The sequence below is a fragment of the Humulus lupulus genome, chromosome X, assembly GCF_963169125.1.
Source record: "Humulus lupulus chromosome X, drHumLupu1.1, whole genome shotgun sequence".
In the NCBI taxonomy this organism is placed as follows: domain Eukaryota; kingdom Viridiplantae; phylum Streptophyta; class Magnoliopsida; order Rosales; family Cannabaceae; genus Humulus; species Humulus lupulus.
This window is the reverse complement of record NC_084802.1, coordinates 212,264,112-212,283,818: the sequence shown is the minus strand read 5'-3', so window position 1 is coordinate 212,283,818 and position 19,707 is coordinate 212,264,112. Positions and strand designations below refer to the sequence as shown.

The window sequence follows — 19,707 nt, the reverse complement described above, 5'->3', positions numbered from 1 at the left end:
TTGGCAGTCCTCCTCCCAAATGAGGGGCAAATTTGAACTTCTCTCGTCAATGGTGCTCTATTCCCACCGTCCCCTTCGTCCTAGTTGATTTGAAATGTTGCAGGCGATGCTTGGAAACTCAACCTATTTTCGATGCCTGCCACGCATGGCCAAGAGCTTGAATTGAGCTTCTCACGGTGGTGAGGGAAGCTGGCTTCTAGTGTGCATGTCCTCCAGTGAGATCTCGACAACGATCTCCCATGGTCGCCTGCAGAGAAGGAAAAAGAGAGGGAAAGAGATGGTCTCTAAAGTTTTTATTTTATTTTAGTATTAATTTTATAACGTTATTATTATTATTTTAAAATTAATTTTTTTAGGATTTAGTTTTTAATTAATTGGGTATAATGGAGGATAATTTAGGCAATTTCAAAAGTTCGTTGACCAAATTGGAAGGAAAAGTGACATTTTTAACCCATTTTCAAATTAAATGGTATATATGAGTATTATTCATAATATAGGTTACCAAATCTCAATTTTATAAAAACACGAGTATCTAAGAAGTATATTCCCTAAATTAATAGTGTACTATTCTCAATCCAAAACCATTTGAGTAATATATTAGCACCACAAATAAAAAGTAATAATTCTTTAAATGACTAACAAAAAACCACTAACATTTTTCTTTTAATTTTCAACTTAGTATTTTTACACTACTTATTGAGCTAATCTTATAGTACCGTGCTCTATTCCATCCTTTAAATTACTTTCCCAAAACATAAATTTTTCAATTTTATATCTAAGTTTTACATTATATCATATATCAGATTTTTTATAGATTTCTCTACATCATTTAAATATTATATCATTAAACATATTTTATTATTTAAAGTAAAATGAAATAATTGAAAAGGAAAAAATAAATAATAAATATATACTAAATAGGAGAGAGAAAGCTTATAAAGAAAAATAATAATATTAAAATATTATATAAATATTATGTAAATATAGATATGGATTAATTGGAATTTGTGCATAGCTATTATAAATATATGTATAAAGGAGCTGATAGAAGATGTTTTTGTGAGTTTTAGCTAAATATTATAAAGAAAGTGTATTACAAAATATATCACCAAAACATATTTTTTTTATAATTTACCTCAAACTTTTACATTATACCATACACCAACTTCTCTATTTTTTCTCTACATCATTTAAATATTATATTTTTAAACATATTTTATTCATTTTAAAAAATAAAATAATTGAATATAATAGTATCACACTTATATATATACAAAAATTTATAAAAAAATAATAAAATATTTATAGCTCGATGAATAGCGTTTCACTACATATAGAGAAACATTATTCATAAAAAAAAAAATTTACATCATCCATTAAAAGACTATTTAACAACTTTTTCTCTATATTATAAAAAATTAGACATTTTAGCTATTCCATTAGGATTACTCTTGTGAGTGAAATTTTAATATTTTCCACCAAACATTTCTGTTGTAAAAAAACAAGTCAAACTGATCAGAAAAGAAAAGCCTTCAACAGTACTCAAAATCATTTGGTTATAAGTTGAAAGTATATATTTATATAGAATAAAGAAAAGGAAGTTGGTATATTGAAATAGAAAAAAGGTTGATTATCCATCCAATATGAGTCATTGATAACATCACCAATCCACCATTGGTTTTATCCAATAAACAGCCTCGGGCTTGTCTCACTCTCCACTATCCCTGCAATGTTCCACAACACATGCATGAGGTGTAATTGTATTTATCTATATGTTTTTCTTTAACTAAGTACCTTCAACTTCAACTTTATTTGTTTAATAGGAACATATGTTTGGTACGGCAATTAAAATATTATCAGTCATTGTTATATATGCGTAAGCTTTTTTTTTCTATTATTATTATTATTATATAAAAAGGTAAATAATTATTTAGTATTTTGTATTTTATCGAAATACGGATTTAGTATCCGGTACTCTATAATTTTAAATTATACATATTTAGTATCATAGACTCAAATTTGATCAATATAATCAAACTACCATAAATTATATGTAATTAAGTAATGAATTTAAACTTGAAATCCGTATAATTAATGACAGTTTAGTCATATTGATCAAATTTGAGTGTAGGGTACTAAATAAGTACAATTCAAATTACAAAGTATCAAATGAGCATTATTATAAACATAATGTATTAAATATATATTTCCATAAAATACATATACTACATGAATATTTACCCTTCTTTTATATATATATTTAGAAAAAAAATTGAAATTCTATTTAATAGTTAAGCACATAAATTCCAATAGGCTCAATGAGCAATTATAATCCATTAGTAAGTAAAAACATCAAAGAACATAATACAAATAAATGATAATTCGATAAAAAAAAATGTAAAAGATAAAACAATTAGATGAATCAGTGAATTTGCTACAATATGGTGAATTCACAATATACAAATGGAGTTGAAGACCGGAATCAAACAATAGCAAACACCAAAGGATCGTAAGAAATAGGATAAAATATCGTTATTATACTTGGACAAAATTAACACTAAGACAATAACATAATAACACACATACAATATAATGATTGACACACCCCTAATTTACACATTAATGTGTATTTAATCTTAACACTTATTATTTTAAGGTGGAAATCACATATTATAATGTATTTAATCTTAACCATACAGTTAAAGATTACGTAGTCTCCACTTAAAAATATTAAGTGTTGAGATTAAACATACATCATATTGTGTAAATTAGAAATGTATGTTGCATTTCTATTACAAAAAAATATAAATTTGGTAGCCAAGCACTCAATGTGCAGGGATGAATCTTGTAGCCACCACCCAGGGCCGGCCCTGAAAAAAAGTGAGCCTAAGACGGTTTTAATAAATTTGAAAAAAATGAACCATTTTGTATATGTAATTTTTTTAAGTAATTTTAAATAAAATTAAACTAATATTTAGTAATATAAATACATTCCAATTTTTGGGCCCTGGATAAGGGTGGGCCCTAGGCACGGGCCTAGCCCGCCTATGCCCAGGACCGGCCCTGAGCCCACCCATCAATCAACCAAAAATCTCAACAGATCCGATGAGAAGAGAAACAAGACGCCAACGAAGCACTAGGAAAGCCAAACTCCACATCCTTAAATCCGGGGGTGAAATTTGCGAGAGCAACAAAGACCGAATTGAAGACCACCCACAAACCCAAAGAAGCACAAAAATCGTCAAAGACGGCTAAAGCAATACTCCAAAACCAACGGGGCGAGAATACATAGGAGCCCAAATGGACACCTTTAGCAAATGCAGGTATCGGATCAAAGAGGTCAACACCATCAAGACCTCCAAGAACCTGAGCCTACGATCAACACAAAATTAGTACCCTCTTGGTCAGAGTCCCACTAAAATGCAATCATGCATTAGTGACGCTGCAACCAAGAGAAAATAAATTTTGTGTTTCAAGTTTTGAAAGAGAGTGAGAGATGAGAGAGGAAAAAGCTTTATTTTCCCCTAAGTTGGGAAACTTTGATGCCTTTATTGTTAATTTCTTTAATGGCTATTTTATTTACCACTTATAGAAAGGTTTTGAGCAAGAAATAATAGTAGTGACTCGTGTCGTGTACTGGACTCACACTCACGCAATGTGGTCACTCCATCTTGAAAGGTCGCATGTGGTTGTCCTTTGATTTGCCCAATCAATTTGAAAATGTCGATTTTTATTATTACTATGATGGCATGGCTGGAATAAGATTCCACTGTCAAGTGATTAATTCAAGTGACATTTGAATCATATAAAAGAAAAAGTAGAGGTCGAAATTGATATTGATATTGAAAATCTTTAAAAAAATAAAAAGTTTATTGATATTGAAAGCAAAAGTCAAATTTTGATAACTTAAACGATATTTGGTTAGTGGTAATGGAATGAAAATAAATCATTTTTCATTCTATTATTTTGTTTTGTTATATTTTAGAGTATTAGAATATTATTTCAATAGAATGATTTTTTCACTATTTTAGTAGAAATGACTATTTCATTTAAAAATTGGAGAAAAAACAATTCTAATGCAAAATTAAAAAAAGTTAATAAATTTTTTATCAATTTTTTTTTATTTATATTAATTTTTATTTCATTCCATTTTATTTATTTTCTCATTCTCATTCTTATTCTTCTATTTTTATTTTATCTAACTAAACGAGTGGTATTAAATGAAAAATAAAAATTTAGGATGACGTTGGAACTCTTCTATGATGGGATGGTGCAGAATATGATGTAAACAAAAAAAAAATTATACAAAATCAATTAGATATATATATTTTTAATTTGAGTAATTATGTTAATTGAAAAATAATGAGAACACAATTTAGAAGAAATATGGTTCGAGTTTTGTAGTCATATCTTTAAATTTATGAAAAATAAATCCAAAAAATGATATTTTACAAAATTTTAAAAAGTGGTACATACTTAGAAAATAGTATATGTTCATATACAATTTTTTTATTTTTTATTTTTTGCAGCAATTCATGTACAATTCGGTCCATGCTTTTTTTTTTTGTATTTAATTATTTTACAGTAAAACAGATTTGAATATATTTTATTTTGAAATACTTTTGTTTATATTTGATAACAAATGGATGCAAACCACTAAAATTAAAATAAAATAAATTTTATAGCAAAACACAAAAGTCCCATATGTGTCAAAGAGTTTGATTGTATTTACTAAAAAAAATACATGTTTGGTATATATTTAATATATTTTGGTTACATTACTCAGAAAATGGCAAATATGATAGAATGTATTTTGTATATATTTTGGAGAGTACATTTTATATAATTGTTTTTTGAAAATCGTCTCTCTGAAAAAATAAAAATATATTCTAGAAGAAAAACAATGTGCGTAAAATTAATTTAAAAAAAAATCAAAGTTGTTTTTTTTTAAAACTTCATCTTTTTTTGGTATTTATTGTAGCATGTTGATACATTATAGTGTATTTTGGCTTTACAAATTTAATGCTCACATTAATTTTATTTTTTGTAGGTTGTTTCTTGGTTGTCCAAGTAGAAAGCATGTCCTTAATGTTGGTTTTAGATTGAAAGAGCTTTAATGATAACTTTGGATTAATCTTTTATTTTATGTTGAATATGACATATTGGCTTTTATTCTGCATCCTCTAAAAGTTCTTTATATTTTACTAATTAGGTTTTTCATTAGAGAATATTACAAATTTGTTGTCAAATTCTCCTAAGTTATCCCTAATTTATGTTTGTTTTACTGATCAGTTGAGTGAGTTGAGTGGGTGGATGAAAATCGTGTATACCTAGATGACTTTTCATTCTTTTGTTCTTTAATTGTATTACAAACGGTTACAAAAAAATAAAAGTCGTAATTGGTAGTTATTTTAGATAATTTTAAATTGTACTATCTAAATTTTGCACAGTTTTTTTCACCCTTGATATAAAATTATATAAAAAAATGGAAAAAAAATAAAGAAAAAAGGAAGGAAGTTCTGTGGTCATGTGGAATATATATACGTATGCACACAGCCCACATTTATAATATAAATATTCATATTATTTTTTAGCATGTACGTTATTTTTCACTTTGTATATGCACATATTCATTATTCCTCAATGTTGATGGTTGGAGTAGTTTAGGTGCAAGGAGCCACGGTGAGCCTTATAGCCCATTTGCCTTTATATAGCTGAGGCCCAAAAACAAAGCTAATTGAGATTTTCCTTTAGATACACATTTTTTTTGTTTTTTTTTAAAAAATACGCACTCAAGATTTTAAAAATGCGATTTTCAAAGTTTTATAATTACGAAAATTCAATTTTTAGGAAAAAACAACTTGAAAACAACTCACTAAACCAACTAAATATCAACTAAAAAAAAACATAAAAACAACGTTAAAACACACAAAAAAAAAAACCTAAAAACAACTTGAAAACAACACAACAAAATAAAAAAGATAAAACCGTAAAAATGTAAAAAAATTCCTTAAAACCGTAAAATTGAAGAAGAAAAAATGTTTGACCGTAAAAACGTAATTTTTTTAGTGAAAATTAGTATTTTATGTAATTTTCCCAAGCTAATTACCTTTTAGGTCTCACCAAACTATTATCCCCGTCAGCCCATGTGAGAATTGCATAACACTTTTATTTAGAGAAGTTTACATAAATATGAGGAAAAGTAGGTGAGTTTCTATATTTATGGATAAAAAAAGAAACTCCACAAAATATGGTGAGTTTTGCAACAAAAAAAAAAAACAAAAAAAAAAAAGCTTAAAACATGGGAATTTCATAAAATATAAAAAATTATATTACCATATTTTTACACAAAACTCTTTCATACTCTATCATTCTCTCCTATCTCTCTTTATTTTCTCATTTATCTATCTCTCCTCTCCCACTTGGGTTATTCTTCTTAGCCTTCTGCCGGCGACACCACCTTCGTCCTCATTTATCTAGGATTTGATTTTTTTTCCAGGTCTGGATAAATAACTGGTTACCATAACATGTTTGTAACGTCCCAAAATTCCTAATAAGGCTTAGTGCCTTGATTAGGGTGTCGGGAGGGCATAACTAAAATTATACGTAATTTTATTGAATATTTATGTGATTATGTGAATTACATGAGTTATATTATAATATGACTGAGTATGCATGTTTAAGTGAATTAAATGTGTTTATAGGCCCGTTTCTATTAAAAATGGTTATTTTCGTAATTTTAACCTACTAAGGGTATATCTGTAATTATATGTACTATATGTTTGATCTCACATTATTACGTGGATATGTTTGTGATATTCGGCACGGGACGGTCCTTTTGAGCAATTTGGCGGAAAAGTCACAATGGGGATAAATAACCGGCTCGGGATGAGTTTAGGGATATCTTGGTAATTTGGCGAGTTACGGGGGTTTATTGGTAAATGGGAATTAATTTGGTGAGTATTTGAGTTTGGTGGATTTAATTGGGAATTCGTGGTGAAATTTGAGGTTTAACAGGAATTTAGGCGAAATGACCAAATTGCCCTTGCATTTAGTTTTGAGGATAAGTTATGCTAGGTGCAAAATGGTCTTTTGACCAATTAGACTAAGAAAGTTGACCAGAGTGCTGAGGGTTCTAGGGGATTCACGCACACACCCCATTTTCTTTCTTGTAGCTGAATACTCTATCTCCAGCCTAAGATTTCGAACTCATCAGTGAGATATGGATCCTTTAAGTTTGCTTTCTTGTGTTCTTCATGTTCTTGAAGGAATTTTGGAGCTAGTTTGAATTTTGAAATATTTGGGTATTAATTGGTTTGATTAAGTGATTTGAGATTTAAAGATTAGTTTCTAAACTGTTTGGAAGGTCTGTTTGCAGCTGGAGATCATGAAATGGTTGTGGGAATTTTGGTTTTTAGAAAAATGGGTTTTGAGACCCAAGACCCTTTTTGGGATATTAGCAGGAATTCTGAGGTATTCTTGATCTGTTGTTAATTAGGGAGTGTTGTGGTGACTTTGAAAGTTGGTCTAGGATTGAAATGAGTTTTGGATAGATTTGTTAAGTCTTGGGTCAATTTTTGGCGTATGGGGTCGGAGAAATCATAGAAAACGAAACCCAAAATTCTGGGTTCGTGTCGTAGCGCCCCTGCGCCAGTTTTGGGCACCCCTGCACTATGCAAGGGAGGTTTTGGGTCGTCTCTGCCTATTTGGGCGCCCCTGCGCTATGCAAGGGAGAAAGTTGAGATGTCTCTCCCATTTGGGTGCCATTTCCCTAGGGTGATGGCGCCCCTACATGGCACCCCTACCCTATGTCCATTTCAGTATATGTTGCTTTTAGGGATTGGAAAGAGCTTGGAGGCTCGGGGGACGATTCTACCACCCTGTTTGATGGAATTGAAATTCCCGAGAGCATGGGATTGGTCCCAGACTCAGTATTTGGTTTTAGTTCTTAATGGGAGCACTGTTTATGGTTGTGACTAGGCTCGGGGGGAAAAAGGGATCGCGCTCGGGATCGTACCATTATTCGCACATGACTCGAGGTTAGAAAACTGGTATATGCACATAAAGCTAATTGGATGGTATGCTCATTAGCATTGAATTATTTGTGAATATGTGGTATAATCTGTTAATAATATAAGTTTTATTAATATGTAACGGTAGTTTAGTCTTTTAGCCTCTCATTATTTTGGCTATATATTTTGTTGCTCTTGTACTCTTATTTTTATCTCTTTTGTTATAATGAAAACCTAGCCTCCCTTTTGATTCTCTCTCAAATCTTCTTTTGTCTATTTTGCAAAATTATCATGGTATCAGAAAAGTGTTCTTGAGTATCCTCAATTTGGTTGTGCTAGGATTATAATTAGATTTTAGGAATTTGGCTCTGTCTTTGGCTTTGATTTTGAGGTTTTCGCACTTTGTTCTGTTTATTTGGATTTCGATTGTTCGTCATGGCTGGTGCAAAAGATGATTTGCTTTAGTCCATCAATGTGCAATTGAATGGGCAGAATTATTTGTATTGGCATTATGTTATGAAAAAATTTCTGAAAGGGAAACGTATGTGGGGTTATGTTTCTGGAACTTCTACGAAACCGAAGGACGATAAGGATGAGAGCTTTGCAGAACAGTTGGATCTTTGGGATGCCAACAATTCGAAAATCATCACTTGGATCAACAACTCAGTTCAACAATCAATCGGTATCCAATTGGCGAAATATGAGACGGCGAAGGAAGTTTGGGAGCACTTGGAAAGGTTGTATACACAGTCTAATTTCGCAAAGCAGTATCAGTTGGAGATTGACATTCGGGCCCTTCAACAGAATAGCATGAACGTTTAGGAATTTTATTCTGCTATGTCTAATCTGTGGGATCAGCTTGCTTTGACTGAATCAACAGAGTTACGGGCATTTGCCCCTTACATTGTTCGGAGAGACGCACAACGTCTGGTTCAATTTTTGATGGCTCTTCGAGATGAGTTTGAAGGTCTTCATGGAACAATCCTGCATCGCAGTCCTCTTCCGTCAGTTGATTCGGTGGTTAATGAGTTGTTAGCAGAAGAGATTCGCTTGAAGTCTTGTGTTGATAAAGGGGGGGGGGGGGGGCGGAAAATGGGATTATTCCTTCTCCGAATCCCTCTGTCTTTGCAGTTCCTCATCAGCCAGCCTCCAACAATCAACACAGCCAAGGTTGGCTACGACGAATGCAATTTTTGCAAGCAAAAGGGACACTGGAAGGCTCAATGTCCCAAACTGTTGAACAGGGTGCAATCACCGAATCAGTCTCCTCACTGGAAATCTGGCAACCAACCTCATCGACCTCTTCATTCTATGTCTTCGAACATGGCAGCTATAGTTCCACCTACAGACTCTGGAAGCACTCCTAGTACCTCGATTGACACACTCACAGAGCAGTTTCAGAAGTTCATTGCCTCGCAGCCACACGCCATGTCAGCCTCCTCCCACATAGGTTTGCCTTCTAGTAGTACACCAGGTATATCTTCCTCTATATGGGTCCTTGATTCTGGAGCTTCACATCATATGTCACCTAATTCCAATTCCTTTATGTCCATTAAATCAACACCCTCTGTATCTGTCATGACCGCTGATGGCACTCCCATGCCATTAGCAGGGATTGTCTCGATTTGCACTCCAAAAATGTCATTCTCTGATGTATATCATATTCCAAATATTACTTTGAATCTTGTCTCTGTTGGTCAATTATGTGACTCTGGTTTCTCAGTTATTTTCTCTAATTCTTGTTGTTATGTGCAGGATCCTCATTTCAAGAAGCTGATTGGGACACGCCGTAGGCAGGGGGGGCTTTACATTTTAGATGAGTTGAGAGTTCCTGATGTTGCAGCTTCTAGTGTCGATTTGTCTTCATTTCGTTTAAGTTTGTCTTCGTCTAGTTTTTATTTATAGCATTCTCGTCTTGGACATGTATCTGGTTCACGTTTAAAGTACTTAGCTTCCACAGGAGCATTAGGAAAGTTACAAACCCATGATATTTCAGATTATTGTGGTTGCAAATTGGCAAAATTTTCTGCTTTACCTTTTTATAAGAGTGTTTCTGTTTCTCTTGCACCTTTTGATTTGATTCACTCTGATGTGTGGGGGCCATCACCCGTTCTAACAAAAGGTGGATCACGTTACTATGTCTATTTTATTGATGATTATACTCGTTTTTGTTGGGTCTATCTTATGAAACATCGTTCTGATTTTCTCGCGATTTATCATATGTTTCGTGCTTTTGTTAAAACTCAACATAATGCTATTATCAAATGTTTTCGATGTGATCTGGGTGGTGAATATACCTCCAATCGTTTCTCTGAATTTCTTGCTTTAGATGGTACCTTACATCAAACCTCTTGTACCGATACACCAGAGCAAAATGGGGTTGCCGAAAGAAAACACAGACACATTGTTGAAACTGCTGGTTCTCTCTTATTGTCTGCTTATGTTCCTAGTGAGTTCTGGGGGGAAGCCATTCTGACTGCAGTTCATTCAATCAATAGAATTCCGTCATTTGTCACTTCAGGTCTGTCTCCCTTTGAAAAACTTTATGGTCACGCTCCTAATTATTCTTCATTGAGAGTCTTTGGTTCCACATGTTTTGTTCTCCGTCCTCATGTTGAACGTAGTAAGCTTACTTCTCGTTCCGCTCTTTGTGTATTTCTTGGTTATGGTGAAGGTCAAAAAGGATATCGATGTTATGATCCTGTTAGTCAAAAACTCTATGTTTCTCGTCATGTTGTGTTTCTTGAGCATATACCTTTCTACTCTATTCCATCGGACACCCCTAATCTACACAAATCTGATCTCACTCGTATTGATCCATTTGATTCTTGTACTGTTGATACTCTTAACTCTGCAGATGTCGGTTCTCAGCCTGTCGAAGTCCCTTCTGTCTCTACTACTGCCCAAGATGCTTCTGAGATTGTGGATCCAGCTCCTCCTCCTCGCTACCCTCAAAGAATTCGTAAGTCCACACAGTTACCTGATTTTGTCTACTCCACTTATTCTGATTCTTTCTCTTCTTTTTTGACTTCTATTCACCAACTCTCTGAGCCCTCTTCCTATAAAGAGGCTATTCTTGACCCTCTTTGGCAGTAGGCAATGGCTGAAGAACTCTCTGCGTTGTACAAGACAGGTATTTGGGATATTGTTCCTCTTCCTGTGGGGAAGCGTGCTATTGGTTCCCGTTGGGTTTACAAGATCAAGACTAAGTCTGATGGGTCAGTAGAGCAGTACAAAGCTCGTTTGGTTGCTAAAGGCTTTGCTCAGGAGTATGGGATGGATTATGAGGAAAGTTTCGCTCCAGTTTCCAAACATACCACTATTCGTACTCTCATTGTTGTTGCGTCTGCTCGACAGTGGTCCATTTCTCAAATGGACGTTAAAAACGCCTTCTTGAACGGGACTCTTCAAGAAGAAGTTTACATGGTTCCTCCACCAAGTGTTCCTCATAATTCAGGAGAAGTTTGCAGATTGAAGAAGGCTCTTTATGGGCTTAAACAAGGTCCCCGAGCCTGGTTTGAAAAATTCTCCATCATGATTACTTCTCTCGGCTTCCACCCTAGTGCACATGATTCAGCTCTCTTTATTAGGTGTACTTCTTCTGGCTGCACTCTACTCTCTTTATATATTGATGATATGATTATCACCGATGATGATGCGAATGGGATAACAGAGTTGAAAATACACTTGACTCGTGAATTTGAGATGAAAGATTTGGGTTCCCTACGGTACTTTTTACGGATAGAAGTAGCTTACTCTCCTCGTGGCTATCTTCTTTCTCAATCTAAGTACATTGCTGATATTCTCGATCAGGCTCGTCTCTCTGATGCTCGCACTATTGATACCCCTCTTGAGCTTAATGTCAGGTATTCTTCATCTGATGGTGTTGCCTTGTCAGATCCCTCTCTATATCGCACTCTGGCTGGTAGCTTAGTGTACCTTACTATCACCAAGCCAGACATCGCTTATGCAGTTCACATTGTTAGTTAATTTGTTGCATCTCCCACTACCGTTCATTGGGCAGCTGTGCTTCGCATTCTTCGATATCTTCGGGGAACTCAATTTCATAGTCTGCTTTTTCCATCTATGTCTACTTTAGAGTTACGTGCCTACTCAGATGCAGATTGGGGTGGTGATTGTACTGATCGCAAATCTACCACTGGTTTTTGCATATTTTTGGGAGATTCTCTTATTTCTTGGAAGAGTAAAAAATAGACTGTTGTCTCTCGATCGTCTACAGAAGCAGAATATCATGCCATGGCCTCCACTACCGCTGAAATTGTTTGGTTGCATTGGTTACTTGCCGATATGGGTGTTATTCTCTCAGATCCCACCCCGATGCATTGTGACAATGTTAGTGCTATTCAGATTACTCGCAACTCCGTTTTTCATGAGCGCACGAAACATATTGAGAAAGATTGTCATCTTACTCGTCACCACTATCAGAATGGGACCATCACTTTACCATTTGTCACTTCCGCTATGCAGATTTCTGACTTGTTTACGAAGGCTCAAACTATTTCTCGTTTTCGTTTCTTAGTTAGCAAACTCTCGATGCTTCCCGCAAATGCATCGTGAGTTTGAGGGGGGATGTTAATAATATAAGTTTTATTAATATGTAAGGGTAGTTTAGTCTTTTAGCCTCTCATTATTTTGGCTATATATTTTGTTGCTCTCGTACTCTTATTTTTATCTCTTTTGTTATAATGAAAACCTAGCCTCCCTTTTGATTATCTCTCAAATCTTCTTTTGTCTATTTTGCAAAATTATCATAATCTATATATGGTCGTCATGCTGAACGTGGGGCCGGTTGACCATCATGCTGAACATGGGGTCGGACGGCCATCTTATTGAGAGTGGGGCTGGTCGGCAAGCGTGTGGAACACAGGTCGTAAATGCAAGTTCAGTTTGAGGGTGCGGACCTGTAATGCCCCGAATTCTCCGTTGTGTTTAACGGTGTGAACAGTAGGCCGGGAGGGCCGTACTTGCTTAATTATGTTATTAGTTGATAAAATGCATGTATGTGTTGATTATATTATGATATGATATGAAATGCATGCATGTGAGTCCATATTTCTTTATACAGGGGTGTGATAGTAATTTGGCCCGTTGAGGGTAAATTGGTTATTTGAACGCATGTTGGTGATATAAATTGAGACCACATTATGATGTGGGTTCGTTCGAGCCATTTGGCATGAGACGATCAAGGAAATGTTAAATATCGGTTTGGTCATAACAGGCTTAAGCTCGGGGCTCGGGGTGAGTCTCGAGGTGTTTTAATGATTAGAGTGTTACCGGGTATTAAAGGGTAACGGGATGTGAAATATTGGTGTTTGAGAATTTTGAGATTAGCGGGAATTGGGAAGCGTTAATTATCATTAACGGTGTAGGTGGAAAATGTCAAAATTGCCCTTGAGAGATTTTAGAAGCTTTATTATGCCTAGGGGTATAATGGTCTTTTGGTATGTGGATATATATGATGTATGGATGGCTGTGAAATAGAATCAAAAACAGAGTTTGCTTCATCTTCTCCTTCCCGTACAATCTTCTCCATAGTTCTCTTCTTTGGAGTTTTGAGCTCAAGGTGTGGAATTAAGCTAGGAAACTTGGAGGTTGAGGTTGTAGACATAGTTCAGCCATTGGAGAGGGTTCAATACTAAGTTTGAGGTAAGCTTTGATCATTATTTTTACTGGTTTTGCTCTGTTTTCGTTCATGGATTTCAGCTCTTGATTTAGGTGTGGAAAATTAGAATTAAAGGGAGTTCTTGAGGTGTTTTACTTGGGTTATGATGAGGGAAAGTTTTGAGTGTTGTTTAGGGGTTTTAATGAGTGTTTGAGAGAGGTTTGGGTGGTGTTTAAGTTGGGTTTGAAGGGTTGGTTCTAAGTGAAATCGTAGAGGAAGAAAAACAGGGGTTTTGGCTGAAATGGGTGTTGCGCCGCGGCATGGCCAGGGTGTGCCGCGGCCCTTGGTGAAGGCTGGGTTTAGGCGCCTCTGTTTGAGGGGCGGGCCGCGGCATGGCCAAGGAGGGCCGCGGCCCTTAAGGCATTTTTGGCCAAAGTGAGCTTTTTAGCATGGGGATTCGAGTCTAAGGCCTCGGGATTGAACCTACTACCCGGTTGAGTAGTGTTTGAGGTCCCGGAGGTTAGGTTTTGGTTTGGGAACCTTTTATTATTCATTTTATTGATGGAATCCCATAATTTGGTTATGACCAGGTAACCGCTAAAGGACCAAAAGGTCGGTCGTTCTCAGGGTCATTCTTTTATCTGTTCTAGCTCGGACCAGAGGTAAGAAAACTGCACCCCAAGTGTGACATGCATGGATATTCCTGAGGCATGTTGAATGTGAGAATATGGACATGGATTGTATATGGAATGCTTAGCATATGTTGCTCATTTGTGCATGGCACTGACTTATTAGTCAGGTTTGACAAGAGTGCTAGTATCACTGTGAAGCTGTGACTTATTAGTCAGGTTCGGCAGTGGTATTGGGCATTGGTCACGATGAGCTGACTTATTAGTCAGGACGGCTTTGGCGTGTGTCACGCAAGTCAGTAAGATTGGATCTAATCGATTATTAGCATTGAATGACTCAAGGAGCATTAATTCCTGACCGACCCTGAGGGTCGATGAACAAAGAGAGCTTGGAGGCTAGTGGCTTACTCAACAGCCACTCCCCCGCTAAAATCATGTGATGATTCATTTGCTTGTTGAAAGCTTTATGTTCAGTGTGATTATAATGATAATCATTTGATAATGTTTATATAAAGTGTTATGTTTTCTTGCTGGGCCTTGGCTCATGGGTGCTATGTGGTGCAGGTAAAGGGAAAGAAAAGCTCACCTAGCCTTGAGTGGAGAGCTGATGTGGTGGTGTGTACATATGCGGCCGCTTGACTGCCACGGTCAAGGTGTTCTCAGAGGAACTAGGGGGTTCACCCTATTTTTGCCGCTTAGGTCGGCGGGGTTGTAAATTTAAAACTGTAATGACCATTTTGTACTGAGAACTACTTGTAAATGTTTTGTTTAGCTCTGCAGAGCAGTTTGTAATAAAATCTCCATTTCCTTTTCATTGGTTTTATGCCTTAACCCGTTAATTACACTTAGAGCACGTTTTTGACCAAAGGACTCAGGCAATGAGTCAAATTTCCGGTCCACCGTTCACCGTAACTGTTCTGGGGTAGCCAGGGCGTTACAGGACCCCACTTGCCTACCATGAACCGTGAGTTGAATGCTTGTGTACACATCTCTCTCGGTTGGGCCATTCGGCAAAGCTGTTTTCCTGGGCTGTGTAATTGATTATAAGATTAAAATGAATATTTTTGTAAACTGTGGAACATGTTTACAGGTTATATGAATGGAATGAATGTATCTGATATCTGTGAAACATGTGTTTATTGCCTTTAAATATTTGGATTACTGTTATACTTTGTGGGGTTTTCTTGCTGAGCCTCAACTCACGGGTGCTCTATGGTGCAGGTAAGGGCAAAGAGATACTGGACCAGCCATGAGTTGGAGAGATTCGGGGGCGCTGTGTACATATGCGGCCTGCTCGATCACTACGATCGGGATTTCTTTTGTGGATCTAGAACTACTGATCATTTTGCCGCTTAGGACAACTATTTTGTATACCGTTTGTCTTGTATGAGCTTATAAACTCTTTTCTGGGATCCCATGTATATATATTAAACTCTTTTAATGAAAAGTATTACTCTATTGGCCAAAATTCTTAATACCTAACCTTTATTTAGTTTAATTATACGTTTAAGTCAAAATGACTCGTTTAGAGAGTTGAGCATTATTTTAAACACATAGTGTAACAATCTTGGATTAGCAGGACGTTACAATGTGGTTCTTTTTTTTTTTTTTTCAGATTTAATTTTTTTCAAACCTAGTTGTAACCATACCATCACGATCAATTTCATTTATTTTTTCATATCAGTTTTTTTTCCTAGATCTGACTAAGTAACCAATTACAATTCAGTTGGTATTTTGATAGTGGTACATTACTAAAAAAATCAAAATTATTTTTATAGTTGTAACCAGTTATCACCACATTATTTAAAAAATAAAAATGATTTTGATAGTGGTAATTAGTTACCACACATCACTAAAAAAAATTGACAGTGACATACAATTACTACACTACTAAAAAAATATCCTTTCTCGACGGGCCGAGCTCGTCGTAAATTTGAGTGTTGAGATTGATAACGGAGGATCTATCTCGATGGTTTTAACCCGCCAAGAATGGTCATTTTTTGACCATCTATGGAGTAATCTCTACGGGCCTAGCCCACCGAGATAGAGGCAATCTCGACGGGCCTGGTGGAGCTCGCCGAGATAGGGTCTATCGAGATTGAATATGATCAGTTTTTTTTTCTATTTCCCCATGTTATATTTCATTAATTGTATCCTATATATACAGAAAACTCAAACAATTTACAACAAATAGACAAATTATAGAGTATGTATCTTATAACATTATGCTACCTAAATATTAGCCAAACGTTCATAAAAAGTGCATATAAGTTGTCGATTAAATGAAAAGAATATTTTAATAACTATAGCTAGTAGTTAACCTATAAACTAAGCAAAATATCATGCCATCTCCATTCTTTATTATTATAACAATAATTTTTTAAAACACTAACTAGACAAACAACAAAAAAAAAAGTTTTAAAAATTATATCTAAAATAAGAATAAATAGAAAAATAGTCAAAACAACTTCTACAGTAGTATAAAATGTTTCAATTATTGTTTACTAACATCACCTAACATATTTAACTTATGAATATACAAAAAAAAAAAATACAATATAATAAATTTAATACAACCAATTTTAGGCAAAAAAATAAAATAGAAATAAAAAAATGAAATGTTACCCAAAAAATCTCAAAGCAATTTTCCAAGCTCTTCTAACCTTGTATGAACATTGCCCACAATATTTTGAACCTAAAACAAATATATAACAACCTAAATTTGTTAATTTCAATCAATTTTTTCAAATTGAAAAAAATATAAATTAGGGCAAAAACTTGAAAAAATACTTACCAATAGCTTATTCCCAAAGCTTCTTTTGATGTTTGATGAAGATAATGATGAAATAGAGATAAAAACTTTGAGTTTACACCCAAAAAATGGAGATTTTAGTGGTGGAGTTTGAAGGGGAGCCAAAAATGGAGAAGAAGGAGAATAGGGGAAAAAAAAAAGAAGAAAATGGGGAAATGAGGAAGAAGGCATGAGCTGGGAAAATTTATGGCAAAATGAGGGACTCTATCTCAGCGGGCCCATCGATATAGGGTATTAAAAATCACCAATCTCGCCGAGCCCTTTCGGCCCGTCGAGATAAAGTAACCAATCTTGATGGGCCTATTGCGCCTGTCGAGATAAAGAAATTTTTTATTATTTTTTTTAAAAAAAGGCCACCAATCTCGGTGGCTCATTTGATGCCCACCGAGATTGTTCTCTATCTTGACGGACACACACGAGCTCGCTGAGATTGGTATGACGAAATAGCCAGTGTTTTAGTAGTGCTACTACATAAAAAATACTCAAAATTGTTTTAATAGTGGTAACCAGTTACTGTAGAGAAAATGTTGAAAAAGATAAAAAAAATGTAAGAAAATAAGAAGAAGAAATGAGAATTTAATGAAGCTATCATTAGTTACGAGTGTAACACCCTCACTTATTTTAGTTAAAACCATATCTAAGGTGTTATGTTTTAAAACTATATCATAATTACTTTCAGCGAAAGTCTGGATATTTTTTTTAGTAAACTTATTTCACATTATTTACATTAAACATAAAGTGTGTCTCAAATATATTTTACATAAGTATTAAATAACCTAATTTGTTTTCAAAACGTAACTCCACACTTTATTACAAACATACACACTAATAAACTGAAATAACCCACAAAAGGTCGATATGTTCATATGTACAAATCAGGGTCAAGACCATGCTTCAGTTCTCCTTTGTCATTCACTCATTTCTTTCTCTACCTGGAACACAAGACAACTGTGAGCCTAAAGCTCAGTAAGCAAAGTAATGTATGCAATGCTCTTCTTTTTAAATTTTGGGCCCCTTAATATTGTGCACACTGTTTGATTAGGTCAATGCCTGCAGGGTTTGTTACACATATAATATCAAATCACATGGGTTCTTCTTCGGCTAGCCATCACCACAGTAGGGAACATTAAAAACCTTATTCCATCGTTGCCCCGTTGGGCTCAAGAGTTAAGGCGGCCACACACTGTGGTGTCAATACATATAACAATAACTCATATGGAGGAGAAATAAAAATGGGAACATGGCAAACAATATAATTGGTTCACTAAAACCTAGCCCAAATTATTGGGCTGCCACTATGAGCCTAACTATAGGCTTTCGTTTACACTTACTTACATTCTCATTTGCCTTTTCAAAATAATGGCACTAAACTTAAACTTATTATTACAACTTACTTTTATGTTGCATAAAACTTGCCAAGGCATCACATAATTAATCATCATAATATCATGCATGGTCTAATATCATACAATAATTCACCATATCACTATTATGCCATGCATAGAAATTTATGATGAAGTGTCAATGTATGTTAATATCACTTACTCACAACATATTCATATAATGCATACTTTCACATAACATGTAATTCTTGTGTTGCAGTTGAGTACTTTAGTTACCTTCTTTTCAAAATATATTTCACCGTGTAACAAGTGATGTCTTAGGTGTTAATGTGCTTATTTTGATAATGGCACGAATTTCACATCATAATGATTGCAGTAAGGCATTGAACTATCATTTAAAAATATCCATAAAATATCATATCCAAATCATGCCTAAATTGCCTTAAACCACTTAGATCGAGCGTTAGATTTATCTTAGACATTTGGAGAGATTTCGACAGAGCTTTTGTAATGCCCTAAACTCCAAGGATCGTTACGGTGCGCATTTAAACAGTGCTAAACTCGCTAACCGAGTCATTTGGCCATAATCGTGTAACTAAGTATGATTAGCGGTTTAGGGATTAAAAATTTCGGTTAAGATAACGTTTCACTAGAACGTTTACTATATACATTGGGATCCCAAAAATATAATTTAAAGGTCTATTACAAGAAAATATTTACAACCAGTCAATCTAAGTGGCAAAACAGGGTTTAACCCTAGTTCCTCTTTCAACCCTCGGCCGTGGTGGTCGAGCAGCCGCATATGTACACATCGTCACCTAAGCTCTCCAACTCAAGGATGGTCCAGCTTTCTCTTGCCTTTACCTGCACCACATAGCACCCGTGAGCCGAAGCCCAGCAAGAAAACTCAATATGCTCATGAACAGTAATAACATGTCATCAAATCATAATGTGCATGCATAGCAATAATAGCCTTCATTATGCATGCAAGCAGGTGCAAACAAATGATTATGAGGTCCTGCATCTGAATAGATGACTAATGAGTCAATCTCTGGGAACCTGCTTCTTGAATACATGACTAGTTAGTCAATCTCGGAGTGGGTGACTAATGAGTCACACCCTACATAGGTGACTAATGAGTCACACTATGTATAGATGACTAATGAGTCATACCCTGTATAGGTGACTAATGAGTCACACTCTGTATAGAAGACTAATGAGTCTGTCTCTGTGTAGATGACTAATGAGTCCATCTCTTTCTAGGTGACTAATGAGTCACACTCTGTAT

The 19,707-nt window shown here is 35.0% G+C and overlaps 1 protein-coding gene across 1 annotated transcript; it reads left to right on the top strand.

Moving 5' to 3' along the window:
* The first annotated feature begins 8,849 nt into the window (after positions 1-8,849).
* LOC133806717 (uncharacterized) lies at positions 8,850-11,108 on the top strand. Its single transcript, XM_062244809.1, has 4 exons — positions 8,850-9,665; positions 9,768-9,888; positions 9,973-10,533; positions 10,687-11,108. Exons 1-4 carry the CDS (start codon positions 8,850-8,852, stop codon positions 11,106-11,108), a joined length of 1,920 nt encoding a protein of 639 aa, XP_062100793.1.
* Positions 11,109-19,707: the final 8,599 nt, after the last annotated feature.